This window comes from Annulohypoxylon truncatum (genome assembly GCF_022578515.1).
Source record: "Annulohypoxylon truncatum strain CBS 140777 unplaced genomic scaffold F4807scaffold_12, whole genome shotgun sequence".
In the NCBI taxonomy this organism is placed as follows: Eukaryota; Fungi; Ascomycota; class Sordariomycetes; order Xylariales; family Hypoxylaceae; genus Annulohypoxylon; species Annulohypoxylon truncatum.
In genome coordinates this window covers 123,265-139,503 of record NW_025953798.1, presented here as the reverse complement: position 1 = coordinate 139,503, position 16,239 = coordinate 123,265, and the positions used below count along the sequence as shown (strand labels likewise).

The 16,239-nt window shown below is 49.0% G+C and overlaps 2 protein-coding genes across 2 annotated transcripts; one reads left to right on the top strand and one right to left on the bottom strand.

Moving 5' to 3' along the window:
• Nucleotides 1-121: 121 nt before the first annotated feature.
• F4807DRAFT_51597 (Pentafunctional AroM protein) lies at nt 122-5,205 on the top strand. Its single transcript, XM_048003142.1, has 2 exons — nt 122-4,912; nt 4,983-5,205. The coding sequence occupies exons 1-2, from the start codon at nt 275-277 to the stop codon at nt 5,046-5,048; spliced, it is 4,704 nt and encodes a 1,567-aa protein (XP_047855061.1). The 5' UTR covers nt 122-274; the 3' UTR covers nt 5,049-5,205.
• A 3,547-nt stretch (nt 5,206-8,752) lies between these two features.
• On the bottom strand, nt 8,753-11,366 carry F4807DRAFT_51539 (uncharacterized protein). The gene is made up of 2 exons (XM_048003141.1): nt 10,353-11,366; nt 8,753-10,283 (listed from the first exon to the last, which is right to left on the bottom strand). Exons 1-2 carry the CDS (start codon nt 11,209-11,211, stop codon nt 9,082-9,084), a joined length of 2,061 nt encoding a protein of 686 aa, XP_047855060.1. The 5' UTR covers nt 11,212-11,366; the 3' UTR covers nt 8,753-9,081.
• Nucleotides 11,367-16,239: the final 4,873 nt, after the last annotated feature.

The window sequence follows — 16,239 nt, the reverse complement described above, 5'->3', positions numbered from 1 at the left end:
TTCCCTCAACGTCTTCCAGGATTCACGGGGAAGCGAAGCTATCGCTCACCTATCCATGGAGTGAATGTTTAGGACCGCTAGAATTCCTTGAGATCTAGCGAGCTATTACTGTTTCTTAGAGGAGCCCCTCGTTCTTACATATATATTACCCACTTAGAAGCACATTTTCAACTTCGCGCTCCTTGAGATATATAAGAGAGCTGTCGAATATCTATCTTATCAAATATAAGTATCGAGATACAACTGAGTCTTATTAGAATCGCGATATTTTAGAATGGCTACCCAAGCCAATGGTGCGCCGGGCCCAACCCGCATTTCCATTCTTGGGTCCGACTCGATTATTGTCGACCATGGGATTTGGCGGAATTTTGTCCCCGACGATCTCCTCGAGAATCTGAACTCTTCTACGTATATCCTTATCACTGATACGAATCTCCACGATCGCTATGTTCCTCCTTTCGTAACTATCTTTGACGAGGCCATTAAGAGCCGAAATCTACAAACCCGGCTTCTTACTTACACCATCCCTCCTGGCGAGACTTCTAAAAGTCGCGAGACAAAGGCCGAGATAGAGGACTGGATGTTAGCCCAACAATGCACGAGGGACACGGTCATCATTGCCCTGGGCGGCGGTGTTATTGGTGATATGATCGGTTATGTCGCTGCTACCTTCATGCGTGGCGTCCGTTTCGTTCAGGTCCCTACCACCCTGCTTTCCATGGTCGACTCGTCTATCGGCGGCAAAACTGCCATCGACACTCCTATGGGAAAGAACCTTGTCGGGGCCTTCTGGCAGCCCAAGCGCATTTACATAGACTTAGCTTTCCTCGAAACCCTTCCCGTTCGCGAATTTATCAACGGTATGGCCGAAGTGATCAAGACGGCTGCTATATGGGATGAGTCTGAGTTCACGGCTCTAGAAGAAAATGCCGCTTCGATTTTGAGCGCTATTCGGTCCAAGACCCCTGATCCCAACGATAGATTACTACCGATCCGTGCCATACTAAAGCGTATCGTCCTTGCTTCCGCGCGTGTCAAAGCTGAGGTCGTCTCTAAAGATGAAAAGGAGGGCGGTCTACGGAACCTTCTCAACTTCGGTCATTCCATTGGTCACGCTTTCGAAGCCATTCTCACTCCTCAAGTTCTACATGGCGAAGCCGTAGCGATTGGGATGGTTAAGGAGGCCGAGCTAGCTCGTTATCTTGGCGTCTTGCGACCTGGTGCTGTGGCTCGACTAGTTAAGTGTATCGCAAGCTATGACTTGCCGACGTCTCTCCAGGACAAGCGTATTGTGAAGTTGACAGCCGGAAAGAAGTGCCCAGTCGACGTGGTGCTTCAGAAAATGGCGGTAGACAAGAAGAACGAAGGCAAGAAAAAGAAGATTGTACTGCTTTCTGCCGTGGGCCAGACGTATGAACCCAAGGCGAGTGTAGTCGATGATAGTGCCATCAGAGTTGTCCTTTCCCCTGCCACACGTGTGAAACCGGGCGTGCCCAAGGAACTTAACGTGCAGGTAACTCCTCCTGGGTCCAAAAGTATCTCCAACCGGGCTCTTGTTCTTGCTGCGCTTGGCCAAGGAACATGCCGTGTCAAGAACCTCCTTCATTCCGATGATACCGAATATATGTTGTCAGCGATCGCCAAACTCAATGGTGCCTCATACACCTGGGAGGAGGCTGGCGAAGTCCTCGTAGTTTCGGGAAAAGGTGGCAAGCTCGAAGCAAGCTCAGAACCTCTTTACATCGGAAATGCCGGCACCGCTTCTCGTTTCCTGACGACCGTAGTTGCTTTGTGCTCATCTTCCAGCGCGACATCGACAGTTTTAACTGGTAATGCCAGGATGAAAACCCGACCTATCGGCCCGCTTGTGGATGCCTTGCGATCGAATGGCATTAACATCAACTACCTTGAGAAGGAACTAAGTCTACCCGTGCAAGTCGACGCAGCCGGTGGCCTCGATGGAGGAGTCATTGATTTGGCTGCTACGATTTCATCGCAGTACGTCTCATCTCTCTTGATGTGTGCTCCGTACGCCAAGAAGCCCGTGACTCTTCGTTTAGTAGGTGGCAAGCCAATTTCGCAACTTTATATCGACATGACTATTGCCATGATGGAGGCATTCGGCATTTCTGTCACAAAATCCCCGGATGAACCATACACTTACCACATTCCTCAAGGAGTGTACAAAAATCCCGAAGAGTATGTTGTTGAGAGCGATGCTAGCTCGGCAACTTACCCTCTTGCGGTTGCTGCTATAACGGGTACCACTTGCACTATTCCTAATATTGGCGCAAGTTCCCTTCAGGGGGATGCTCGTTTCGCTACCGACGTGTTGCGCCCGATGGGATGCACTGTGGAGCAAACCGCTACGTCGACAACAGTTACCGGCCCAAGCCCAGGCGGATTAAAGGGCATCGACGTCGACATGGAGCCCATGACCGATGCGTTCCTGACAGCGTCTGTTCTTGCTGCTGTAGCATCAGGAGAGACTAAAATCACTGGGATTGCTAACCAGCGTGTTAAGGAGTGCAATCGCATTGCAGCAATGAGGGAACAACTTGCAAAGTTTGGCGTACATTGTAGGGAACTTGAAGACGGTATTGTTGTCGCAGGCAAGAAGTTCACCGAGCTGGCGGAGCCAAGCGAAGGCATTTATTGCTATGATGACCACCGCGTGGCGATGAGCTTCAGTGTTATATCCGTCATAGCACCAGGTCCTGTTCTCATCCTGGAACGTGAATGTACTGGCAAAACATGGCCTGGATGGTGGGACGTGTTAGCTCAGTCGTTCAAGGTCAGCCTAACAGGTGATGATGTTGTCCCCCACTCTCAAGAGAAGGCAAAGCAGTCTAAAACAGGATCCTCTATCATCATCGTTGGCATGCGAGGAGCTGGAAAGACTACAACAGGTCACTGGATGGCTAAGATTCTCGGATACCCGTTTGTCGACCTCGATCAAGAATTAGAACGAAGATCTGGTATGACGATTCCTCAAATTATACAGGAGAGTGGTCGAGGCTGGGAAGGCTTCAGGAGCGATGAGCTTGAGCTTCTAAGGGATGTCATTAAAAATCAAAGCCAAGGTCATGTATTCTCTTGTGGCGGTGGTGTCGTCGAGACACCCGAAGCTCGGGAGTTGCTCGTTTCTTACCATCGCAGTGGCGGTGTGGTACTCAATGTCGAACGCGACTCCGAGCAAATAATAGAATATCTAACACGGGATAAAACCCGTCCTGCTTACACGGAAGACATAAGAGGCGTATACGAACGGCGCAAACCTCTTTTCCAGGAATGCAGCAATTACGAATACCACAGCCCCTACCTCGAGCCACCTAAGAGTGCCAGTGATCCTCCTGCTGACTTCACTCGATTCGTCTCGGCCATCACTGGGAAAGGGACGCATTTCGAAAACGCGAAGAAGAAACGCCAATCCTTCTTTGTCTCGCTCACCGTGCCTAGCGTTTCGTCGGCGTTGGAGGTGATTCCGCGTGTTGTGGTTGGCGCAGACGCGGTTGAACTACGAGTCGATTTGCTGGATGACATTTCCCCAGAGTCAGTGGGAAAGCAGATTTCGCAGCTGCGTTCCACCGCAAAAATACCCATCATATTTACCCTTAGGTCCGCGTCTCAGGGTGGTCGATTCAAGTACGCGTCAGAAAAGGAATTGCTTCCTCTATATCGGAAGGCCATTCGCGCAGGTGTCGAGTATATAGATCTCGAAATGACGCTTTCAGACGAAACTTTGGACACCATCATCCAGTCACGAAGCAGCTCTACACGCGTCATTGCGTCGCATCATGACCCAGAAGGCAAGTTGTCTTGGAAGAACGGTGGCTGGCAAACGTGGTACAACCGAGCCTTGCAATACGGCGATATTATCAAGTTGGTAGGAGTTGCGAAGAAGATGGACGATAACTTTTCACTGGCTACTTTCAAAGAGAGAATGTTTGCTGCGCACGGAAAGCCTATAATAGCTCTCAACATGGGCACCATCGGAAAGCTCTCTCGAGTGCTGAATGGCTTTCTAACGCCTGTCTCACATCCCGACTTACCATTCAAAGCAGCTCCCGGCCAATTGTCAGCAGCCGAGATCCGCAACGGACTAGCCTTGATTGGAGAGCTCGAAGCCAAGCAATTTTACTTATTCGGGAAACCTATCTCAGCATCTAGGTCACCAGCCTTGCACAACACCCTGTTCCGCCAAACGGGATTGCCTCACCAGTACTCCCTGTTTGAAACCGACTCTGCGACAGATCTGGTAAAATTGATTCAATCGCCTGAATTCGGAGGCGCGTCGGTCACGATCCCGCTCAAGCTTGACGTGATGGCGCTACTTGACGATGTCTCAGAATCAGCTAGAGCCATTGGTGCCGTCAACACGATCATACCAGTGTCCCAGCCAGACGGTTCGAAACGTCTGTTGGGTGAGAATACCGACTGGAGGGGCATGGTGTATTCATTGCGCCGAGCGGGACTGGTACCACCGACTGACGGGACGACAAACGGTGCAATGGTGATAGGTTCGGGTGGTACTAGTAGGGCAGCCATCTACGCGCTCCACTCCCTTGGTTACAGCCCTGTCTATATCGTGGCACGGAACCCTAAAGCCGCCGTCTCTCTTCGTTCAGATTTCCCCGGCGACTTCAAGATAGAGCAAGTAAGCGAAGCTAGTCATGTCCAGCATCAGCCGAACGTCATCATCAGTACGGTGCCCGCCGACAAGCCGATCGAGACGTCGATGGTAGGGCTGCTCGGGTCGGTGTTACAACAGCCCAGGCATAATGAAGGGCTCAGGGTCCTATTAGAGATGGCTTACAAGCCCCGACGTACGCCATTAATGGAGCTAGCCGAGAACTCAGGCTGGACTACCATTCCAGGACTGGAGGTGCTTGCGTCACAGGGCTATTATCAGGTATGTGTTACCTTGACAGAGGCACTAGTCCCAGTACCATTCCCATTTCACTAACGAAATTTGCTTGCAGTTCCAACTTTGGACTGAAATAGTACCTCTGTTCTCCGACGTACGCACGGCTGTGCTTAGCGAATGAATGGCATCATGGCGTTGACGGTTCACTAAAAGGTCTCGTGATATTTGTAGCCATATTATCAAAATAAACCACCAAATACTACCTAACTATTATCCAAGTACTACTGATTCATTACGTTGACGATATAAGGCTCTGGTTCAATGTTGATCCTGTACTAATTTGTTTATCTAGTAGGTATCACATGTGAAGAGGAATCTCAGCATCCCATACAGCCAGCCTATGATACTTGAATGGGCCATGTTACTTGTCATGTGAAGGCAGACATATTTAGAATCACCGAGTTCGTCTCCGTGGAAGAGTCAAGTGTCTGCCTATGTGGCCAAGAAGATCCGGTAGCTATAGGCCCGTGGTATCTAGAAATGGAGGACGCAGGCGGCCTCGTCTGCATACATCTTGGATAGCCACGTTCTTGAGGAGGCTATACTACTCGATTGGCTACTGCCTCGAGCAAACCGTCGAGCTAGATGAACATGGACCTGCGTCACCTTGAGGCGAAGCACCTAGGCACATACACCATTACTACCTAGTAATATCTACGGCAGGCAGGCGGTTCGAGGCGAAAAGACATACAAGTACCTCGAGCTAGATATACAGACTGAGTCTAAAAATAAAATTTGAATCTTAATATGCAGGTGCCTAGATAGGGCGGTAGTGCGCGTATACTTGACACAAGTCCCGAGAGCCCCATGTCTTCCCGTCGACGCTATGTGGTGAACTTACGTGTTATAGAGGCACAGCCACAGATTACAAATTCGCCTTCAAGCCACAAATTACACGAACCCGTCGTTCCCGCTGCAGATCCGTGGCTAAGTCTTAGATTTGGGTGTGGGGAAAACCTCTCCTCGCGTACTTCGCGTACCGTCGGGTGGCTTCGGCTAGAGCCGAGTTAGATTCCAGAACGGACGAGAAAATCAAGGAATCCCGACGATCCCATACGATCAACGATCAACACGATCTCTCTATCAATGATCAATGTACGTACCTAGGTACATACTGGGTAGTAGTGGGTAGGTACCAAGTGGGGAACCGGGCTAAGGACCGCCCTCCGATAGAGGGTCTACTGACCTAAGCATGTAGCTTAATAGCCCCCGGAGATGTATGTACATACATAGTACAGCTCGCCTAACCATAAGAGTTATACGACCGAGGAATATACAGATACGATTGCAGAGTTTCGAGGGTACGGGGTCTTGCAACTCTTTTTTTTTTCCCTTTCCTGTCCGATTACATCACTTCTTCCTAGGGGGGGTCATGCAACGAACGCTGCACATGTCGTGCAGTAGCGCGCTACTTCTTATCCCTGCCTCGTCCACTGATACGAACGCACCCACATACACAACTACAGACGTACATACATGTACGTACTATGTAGTATGCGATGCGAGTTTTTTCACCCTTGCTGCTATGTATAGCATGTACGCAGATACGGATTCCACTACTACGAGATAATATAGATTAAATAATTAAGTAAAAATTGATCATGACTCGATGAGTTGCTTGCTTGGGCTCTACCGTAAGCAGGCTGGGCTAGATCAGATGTAACTCCTCCCTTCCTAGGTAACCTGTTTTGTTACTCTCGTCCTCCTATTAGGGGATGCTTCCAGGGACCAGGGGGGCTATGTATATAAATCTCAAGTCGTAGGTAGAGGTAGGGTAGGCTGGTAGGTAAGATGGAGACCTAACAAGCAAGCTAGGGCTAGCTAGGAGCTATGTAGCATAGCTACCTTAATCTGACCAGCTTTTCACGATGCATCTTGCCAATGGCCGATGGCGCGTCGGCGAAACAGACGCGGAAGGAGGTCGTGCGTTCCATTCGGTGCGCATTTCGATATACGTGGAGATGCCAGATGCCAGTCATCGAACCTGACGATGCCTCGAATTTCGCATGCATTGCGGCAATTTAGCCGTGATGCTGGGCACACATATGTAAATTAGCTAATGCGTATGCTTGGACAGCTTCCTGATGCTTAGTATCTCATGTCGGTATGTCAGATCAGACAGGTTAGGTCGGTTGGCCAAGACGTATGGATCTGGAATCTGGATGGGATATCAAACAGCAGAAATAGGGGCCCAACCTCCAGGCCTCCTGCATGTACGTCGCATACTAGGTAGCATAACTAGGTAGGTAGGTAAGGTAGGATAGCATCATCATAAACCAAATTACCAAATCGCAAGCTCGCAAAAAAAAGCAAAAGATGCAAACAAAAAACCCTCCTGCTCTCCTCCCCTCCTGGACCCCTAAATCTGCGAGCAAACAGAAGAAGCCAAGCCACCTCACCCAACCCGCAGTCCCGGCGTAAGCGTTTTTAAGCCGAGGCGCGATCGCCAGCCAATAGAATCCCGTCCATTTCACTGATTGTTTTCCCTATTTTCCCTTTAAATTCTCCTACGTTAGGTCACGCCTCGAAAAATATAAGCTTAATCTGCACGCCGTCAGAATGAGACACGTATGCGTACATACACATTCTACATCGCATGTTACCATGATACACACACAAGAAATTTAACACGCGCACACACATATAAGGCACCAATTAAAAAGAAACGTCGCGATCGAAAAGTTTCAATGTGTACAGCTATGTAGGTAGTATTATTAAGGTACCTTCGCAGGAAAAGTAATCTATCGGGACGAGCTCATCTCAGTCGGCTCCTCGTTTTCTTATAGGCCCATCATTCCCCGCTGTATCGTACAATCTTTAGCCGGCATCAATCTTGGTATTGGTAATAACTCCTGTGTACCATCCAGCGCTCTGCCTGACGATGATAATGATAATGATAAACAAAGACCAAAAAAACGATATGGATGTGATAGCCCGCTGATCGTACAATCATAAGTGGTAATAAGATATTTCTCGTCTCGTCGTGCCTCCTCTTCCCCCAATCATCGGAGGCCTGGCTCAAAACACTTTTCTTTTTCCCCATGCCGGAATCGTACAACACCCCCAAGCGCAATTTGGAAAATAGCAATAGACGCTGCCCTCCATTGACGGTACAGGCGAAAAGTTTTATACAGGTGAAAAAAAGAACATTAAATGATATAAAAGAAACCGATCAAAGAATAATCATCGCTGATCCGATCCCGGCCGTTTTTTTAGTCCCCATGTCTATAGGTAACCCGAACCCGCGTAGCCGCATGAAATGGACGGATGACGTAAAGAAAAGCGAGGATGATTAGACACACAAAAACAAAGAGAACCCTTATTTACCCTTTCTCAAATGACGCCTAGCTCCATGTGGGTGTCCAGGAAAAGAGCCCGATTCAATGCAAAGTGATGACAGATGCGAAACATCATAATGGGCTCCCACAGGAAGCCAGAAGTGATCTGATGGTAATGATGGTACTTGTGGTATAGGTGGTGTAACGTGGGAACCCATCAGAAACGGGAACCGTGGATGAGCTGTTCCGGTGGAATGCGCCAGAAAAGGCTTGGGACGGTCGAATGGGTGTCGATGATGCAAAACGATGATAAACGAATATGGAAAATGATGAGTATGATGTAGGTGGTGATGCCCGTAGTACCTCTGGGCCAGTTCAACCCATGCCCAAGTACCCCAAGAACCCTGAGGCCTACGTCATAGGAGCGACGTCATAACGCGGAGCTAGTCATGGGTGCTGCGGGGAAAAGGGCTTGGTGGGCTTGCGACGGGTTCGGGTTCCAACCCAAGCGGCCCTGATTGATCAGCGCCCTGTAGGTAACACCCTAGTTCAGAAGCCGGGCCAACGCTAAAATCGACCATGCCGCAAATAGCCAGATGCATCATTAGCCCGCAGGACCCTGCAGAATTGACGTTGGACCCTGATATTCCACCCTTTCTTCCAATGTCAACGGAAGCCCCACCTGCACACCCCGGCGCCTTGCATGCATTGGGCCTTTGTTCAACTTCCAGACCATTCGAGCACACTCCTTGGCTCCCCACCAGGAACATTCTCGCCTGCCTGCAACCTGCAACGCCTGGCTTGGCGAATGAGTACCTTCGATACTTGGGTACCTTCGCACGATGCAATGCTTTAGGCTTCACTATGCGCGCCAGCTCATACGCCAGCACCACCACGTCTCCGGTGCTTGCCTGGAAACTCGACGTCGGGGTGGCAGACGCGGTAATGTCTCGTCAAAGCATCTGCCCGGCTAAAAGTCTTCTCCTCCGTGCAGAGGTCGCAACGAACTTTCTGCTTGCGCGCATTGTGAATCGTATCTTCGTGACGCGTAAGGTCGTAGGGTCTAGAAAAGATCGTATTGCAGGGCTTGCCGGTGCTAGGGTTAATTCTCTCGCATTTATGCGGCCCAGCCTGACTGTTAAGTATGCTGCCCGGCATGCCGCCCGACCCCGTCGGTGACGACCTGACGTGGCTCAGAGCGTTGGCTTGACGATGTCCCTCGCGCTTGTGCTTTTGTAGTAATGCTGGCGTCTCAAACCGTAGAGTGCATCCGTGATACGTGCAAGTGTAAGTGCCTCCATCCGCGCTAGCCCCCGCCGGTTTCTGGCTTGGTGCTTCGCCACCTTCCGAGTTGCTAGCATCGGCCGAGCTAACCCTGGAATATGACGAAGTCGCCGGCGTCGAGCGCTGCTGTTGCTGGTGACCAATGAAAGGGTATTGCTGCGGTATCGGCATGGAGAAGTTGAACCCGCTTTGCATCGGCGTCGACGCTACTGACTGGAAGGACGGGCTTGAGTGTTGTGAAATGTTTCTAGATGCCATATTCACAGCGTCGTTTCTTACTTGTTCCATGTTGTAGCTGTGAGATTCTTGCGATGGGAATAAGGGCATATTGGAAGCTTCGTCCGACTCGTTGAAGTCGAGTAGCGCATCTTTCGGCGAAATGGTATTAGGAGTACCTTGCTGCTGTGTAGAGTTGCGCGCAAGTTGTTGTTGTAGTTCCTTCGCTTCTCGCTCCGCTTTTCGCTGTTGATGCATTTGTCTAGCCGATCCAAGTCGCATGTGTTCCATACCAACCTGAGGGAAGTCGTTGATGGCGGAAGCATATGGAGAACCATGTCGGAATGGCGAGTGGTCGTCTCGTGATGGGTTGGAGATGGGGGACTGGACAGCACTCAAGTGTTGGCTGTTGGCAGCCTGAAGTCTTTGGGCGAACAACTCGTTGCTTGGCGACATGGCTATTTGCGTCTGTGGCGGTGGAGACGCTGACGTTATGGTGAAGTTCGGGTTGAAGAGTTCGTCGTTGTAGATATCGGTCATAGTGCGATCTAACTTCGGGACATGGTTGTTGTTGTAAACTGCATCGTCGAAAAGGTGTAAGTAGTTTTCATAATCATCGAAATCACTCTCGTAGATGGAGGCCTCACCATTCCTTGGTCTTCGACAGTCATCCTCGGGTTCGTGGAACGACGGAGTAGCTGGTGAGTCACCGCCTGCAATAGAACTTGCCACTGAAACGGGATGAGATCTGGTAGATGATCCACCGCCAATGGACAACTCAGGAGCCGGAGCTAAGCCTCGGTCGCCTCTTAATTTATGTTGCTGTTGTTGATTCGCTATGTTTTGTATGCCGTCAGCCGAGGCTACATCACGCGACATGTGCTGACCACTGAAAGCATCGCGACCGCTGTGACGGTTGTGGCTATTGGTATTAGTAACGTTGCTGTCGCGATGGCTGTAGTTCGGCAAGGCGCTCGCGTAGAAAGAGGCGTCGGTCATAGGCATCGACTTTCCCAAATTATATCCGTAGCTGTTGTCGCCACTGCTCATATCTTGATACGCATCGTTGTTCGAATCTGTGACGGCTATGTGAGGATTTGATGTGTTGCCATTGTATGGCGACGCCGGGCCATTGGATCCTAGCGACGACAAAGAGGATTCTCGCTGATGGCTAAACCGATGTGCAGCCCTTGGAGTTTGCTGGTTGCTGTGAAGCATCCACGAGTCCGACGGCATCAATTCGGGAACTTGACTTAGACTCTGGCTGTTGTTTCCCCCCTCAAATGCCGACTGCGACGGTGTCGCGGGAGCTCTGTATCGCTGGGTGGCGGCGATGGCGGCGGCGGCGGTGTCTAAGTTCGATAGTGATGTTGATGGATGAAACCCGCTATTTCTTCCTGATACGAGATTCGTATTCGAGTCACCTTCGAGAGGCTGCTGAGCAAAGAACTGGAACGGTTGGTGAGTTCTCGATGAAAAGCTATTGTGGTCAAGCATCTGCATCATATTGTGTGACGATGCGATGGTATGAGTGAACGAGCAGACGTCGATTAAGTATTTGCACTAGTGTGTTCGCAGTATTGAAAGATATTAATGAAGAAATCTGGTGTATGTATTAGATTGTTAAGATCAAATAGTGAATAGAAGATTGTGTTAGATTTGTAGAGTGTGGGGTGGAAAGCTGAGGAGTGGCGACTATGATGACTTTAAGTATGGAATTGACAACCAGATTAATAGGGACCGGGGTGTGAGGGCACCGACAGGGGTATGGGAGACCATGGAGGGGTACAAGGGTACATAGGTACTTGTATACGTACCACAAGGAACGAACTTTCCCAATTCCTTTCTCACCACTCCACCTGCCGAGGAACTTTGCAAAGTGCCTAGGGGAACCCTAATAGAGGAGCCTCCAGTAACCTTATTTGGTATTAGCAACTCGGACCCGGATTCCGCCGGTCTAGTCACCAATTGAGAAAGAGCTCCAGATACTATTCTTTTGTGAATCGGAGTCCAGGCGGTCCGTCTCTATAATTCTCTTTCTCTTCCCTTGAATTGGATGAGTAGTAGTCAGGTGAATAATGATGATGGCTTGATAATGAAGCGCTAGATCATGTGGTCCAACCAAAGTTGTCAACTTGGGGAATGTGCGGCTTTGTCTTCGGTTTGCTTGTCCGGTCCAGCTTTTGGCTTGTTGTTCCGTGTCACCGGTTATTTCTAATATTCGTTATGTATGTAATCGTGACGAGTCTTGGTATGGCTTGCCTCTCTTAAGATGAATGGATGAAGCAAAATTAAGACGGTGGCTGATGATATTTATTATCCCATCAGGTATATACAAGCAGCACTGCCGAGTATAATACATGCATACTATGTGAGGTAACACCCATCGTAAAAGTGAAAACGAATTATTCATCACCAGTAATTCAAATAGATCCGTGGATACAGATGCGCGTATACGTTAATACCGATTTGACGTCGAATATACATGATTACAGAGTTGGGGGTGCTTCGCATGGGCACGCCCTAGTCAAAATGACGTAACCGCGATGTATTATGGTAGATACCTAGGTACCTACCTATGCAGTTTGCAAGTTTGGTGGGCAGGGGTTAAGTTGGGTCTTAGATGCATCCATGGATCCGTGTGGGTCGATCGTACTAGTTGGGGGGGTCGCACAACGTCGACAGTCGAGATTTTCTCTTCCCATTTTTTTCTTTTACTTTTTCCCGTTTCCCTTCCGCTCCAAGCTTGCATCACCATTCCCCGTTTAGGTCTACTCAGTTCCATTAAGTTCCGATTCTTGTCCGACGCAACCATTAGTCATCCGTCTATTTCAGTATTGATTCAAGCATCTGGGTATACGTACTACTTCAGCGGATACCGACGTATATCCGGCTACCCGCGGAACTACGTACCTGAGCAATGCAGTGCACTGCCACTTCTAGAAGATAGACAAGCCACAATTATTCAGCAAGCAGTGGTCGAGACCTAAAAGATGCGAAGGACATTTCCGGTCTTGGCAATTGGTCCCGAAAAGAATCAATTAAGGTGCGTTGTGCATAGTTAAAGCAGAAACTAACAAATCAATAAGACCAGATTAGGAGAGAAAAAAGTACTAGAAGCACTAAACTTAGGTAGTCATCGTTGATTTCAGCACAGATTACGAGGCTAGAACGATGACTAGCATGAAGAGATCCATCCATTTAACACGTGTGAGATCTAGTCACATGTCAGGTACCAGTCAGATCACTCTCTCGTGGTAGTCGGGTCATTATCGTCCCACGGTCACTAACACCAACATTAATCATGAATTTTCATGAACTATACTAGAAGGTACTATAGTCTACTATGTAGGTAAAAAGTAAAAAGACTCATCCACATCATTTGTGGAATATGTCAGTGCAGCTGTTACTAATTCGCCCCGTGATAAACTATATCACGGAGCAACATCTTCGTCCATGGATATTTCGGGGCTTTTTCGCTTCGGGACAGGTGGATTTAGCGATGCGGCCGTAAAGGCATGAACATGGGACTACTGCACCGAGGTATACGGCGATAGCGATGCGATAACTTAGCAATTCAACAAGAAGTTTTCGGCCTTATGGTCATGCAATCGCTTCATAATCCCGTCTTCTTCGACATTCTAACATTCTACTAGGATTCAGATTACAAAGTGCATTGCAAAGTGTTGTTCCGCGGGGAATTGATGGTCCCCGGAAAACGAAGCGCGCCCGTCGATTCGTGACATTTTCGGCATTGAAAGACGCAGACACAATTTGGCCTTATTCAGCCCTACAGGGAACCTTGGAACGGAAACATCGGCCTGGTTATCGGACCAGGCATCTGCAAGTCTCAACGAGTGCCAATGCATCCCGATGAGTCCGACATCTCTGACTGCTTCGGCTACGGTTAACTATCGTTATACATAATGCTGAGGACGAGCGGAAGATGACCTGACAAAATTTTATCATGGGTGATATGCAGGTCTATGCAGGATTGCAACGTATTCTCGGTTTCACAGCACAAACCCCGAACCCGGGGATCGCAGACTAGATGGTACACGTGACGCCCAAAACCCGTCCGTCGCAATGTTGAATGACCAGGAGGAAAAAAAATATTTTCAATGGTTACTTAGGTACATACACCACCATACAACCAACAAAACAATGAAGCCACAAGCGGCGTTCGCCGTTTGTAGGGCTAGATCTCCGGTCGCATATCTCTTCTCGGTCTGGATTCAAGGCTCGATGGTCGACGATTGATGACCTTCTGCGTTTCTTGTTGGGAGAATGAATTCCCGGAGATCTGGAACCGGCAGATGTGAACAAATTTTGAAATCTGGGCCGTGGAACATTCTACATATGGTGCGCTAGGTGCGTGGCCCTACGGCGCCTGGACGCTTCCAGGTAGCGATCTACGCAGGGATGTACAGTGGCTGTGCAATTGTACTTACACGCTTAGGTATCTCACATATCGGTTATCCCGGTTGCTTGTTTCCTTTCGCTAACTGCCTACCATTACTGCGTCTATAGGGCTGTCCTTTTTCTCACAGGAAGTATCTAGATCCAGTATCAAGGGATACTGAGGGGTGCATACTACCTGGTTATACTTACGAAGTACGGGTAGTTCTGGCAACCCAATCAGAACTACACAGGCATTAAACTATATTGATGGAAATTAGGAGGCCGCCCGCAATCATACCGAGTCAAATTCAATCACGCATCACACCTGTGATGATTCATTCCCAACATCGGCTATAGTCGCTTTTGGTCTCGCTTATCTCCATACATTGCCCAGCAGATCAGGAACCGGGCGTTAGGGTCCTCCGGCAAATGTAATCATCCAGGGGCATAAGCGCGCACAGCCCTTCCGTTCCCAACCGATAGCGCTGACAAGCCACGGATTCGGAGCATGGGAAAGTTCAGATTACGATTCTAAAATTCCATCATTTATGTTGTGTATCCAGTCTATTGCTGCATCTGCTGCGGCTGGAGTGACATTCAGCTTTCTGCAGACGCCTCTTTTCATGGTCTTTCCACGTGGGACTGTTGTTCGCTTCAACCGAAGTCGTTGCCCAAAATGCCAGCTTAGAGCGAATGCCCACCTAGTTCGAAGAACACTAAGTCCAAGACAGAGATACGTTGCAGGTTGCACGTTACACCTCAACACACATTTCAGACCTGGGTACCTAATGCATATGGTCCTCCCTGGATAGCTGAAATCAGTAATCCGTGTCACCATTGTGCGTCGGCCGGCCCCGGCTCGGTGGCTTCGAACGTCTACGAGTGAACCCCTTTATGGACTAGCGCTTTACACAGATAAGTCTTACCCACTACCCTTTTTTTCGCTTTTTTTCGCTCCTCATTTTACCACCCCGCATAACCACGTTTCTAGTGCGCACACACCCGCCTCCAGGGCTGTAGCGCCGGTACCTGACTTTACACGAACACACAGCCACACGTCAATGGCGTATCGAGATCTAGGAACCATCGAGACAATCTCCACGGCTGTTGGGTACGACCGTGGAAGTCTCATTTTTGCCGAAATGTGTACGCCCCGAAAATGCATAAACGGCGCCTAGCCAGTGTAATTCCGCTATCGCAATCCCAGGTTTTTACTGGTATGATTAATCGTTACTTACCTAGGCAATTGGTCCCCTTAGAATGGAGCGTTACACACCAATCCATGCATCTAGACGAATTGCATGTGGTCTAGAAGGCAGGTTACCTAACAATTTCTTTCCACCTGTTGGTTACCAACACGAATATCGTTCAACATCAGGTCCGATATCCAACCGAGGTAACTCAGATTTATAGCACCTGGTCTTGGTATTGCTGGGTCCCTTTCCTAGGACCATGCACGATATTGGAGACGATTGGGCTAGATTCGCACCGGAGGTTGCATCGTGTTCGAATAGCTATTCGTATTCCCCTATAATGAAATTCTTTCTCGCCCAGCTGAGCAGCACCGATACGTTGGTTTCACTTGGGTACAAATATTGCAATATACGGCATTTCCGTATAGGCTCATCTCTCCCGGTCGCACGGTTCACTTCCACGACACGTTGTACCTCGGAAATTTTTGACTTGTTCTCGCGTACATCGACGGCAAGCCGCAGCATAATATAATCACGTGTGGTTTGTGTTCCAAGCCCACCTACAGAATACCTACCTAGGTAGACGCTTGACTATGTGGTAATTGAACAGTTGGCTGGGCTCCGTCGACTAGCATGGCGGAAACAACGCCAAAAATTCACCCAAACAGGTGAAGGAAATAAAGAATTTATACACTGGATTATAGGGAGAGTGGGATTGAGTGATTAGGACCATGCTATTCCTAGCTTGGACGAAATTGATTGATATTCGCATAAAACGCGACCAGCCTAAGCTGTAATTGGACATAACACGCGTATTTTCGCGTTGAGGGCGTTGCAAAATCCCAGCGACTTCTAATCAGCCGCGGCGCCAATCTCCACATACCATCGCATATATCAGCTATTTCGACTCGCTGACATTTCTTTCTTTCTTTCTCTTTCT

Excerpts from the sequence above, each read along its gene's own strand:
- F4807DRAFT_51597 (XM_048003142.1), top strand. The coding sequence starts at position 275 with ATGGCTACCCAAGCCAATGGTGCGCCGGGCCCAACCCGCATTTCCATT. Across the intron at positions 4,913-4,982 it reads CGTCACAGGGCTATTATCAG|TTCCAACTTTGGACTGAAAT; the intron begins GTATGTGTTACC and ends ATTTGCTTGCAG.
- F4807DRAFT_51539 (XM_048003141.1), bottom strand. The coding sequence starts at position 11,211 with ATGATGCAGATGCTTGACCACAATAGCTTTTCATCGAGAACTCACCAA. Across the intron at positions 10,284-10,352 it reads CTGTCGAAGACCAAGGAATG|TTTACAACAACAACCATGTC; the intron begins GTGAGGCCTCCA and ends TCGACGATGCAG.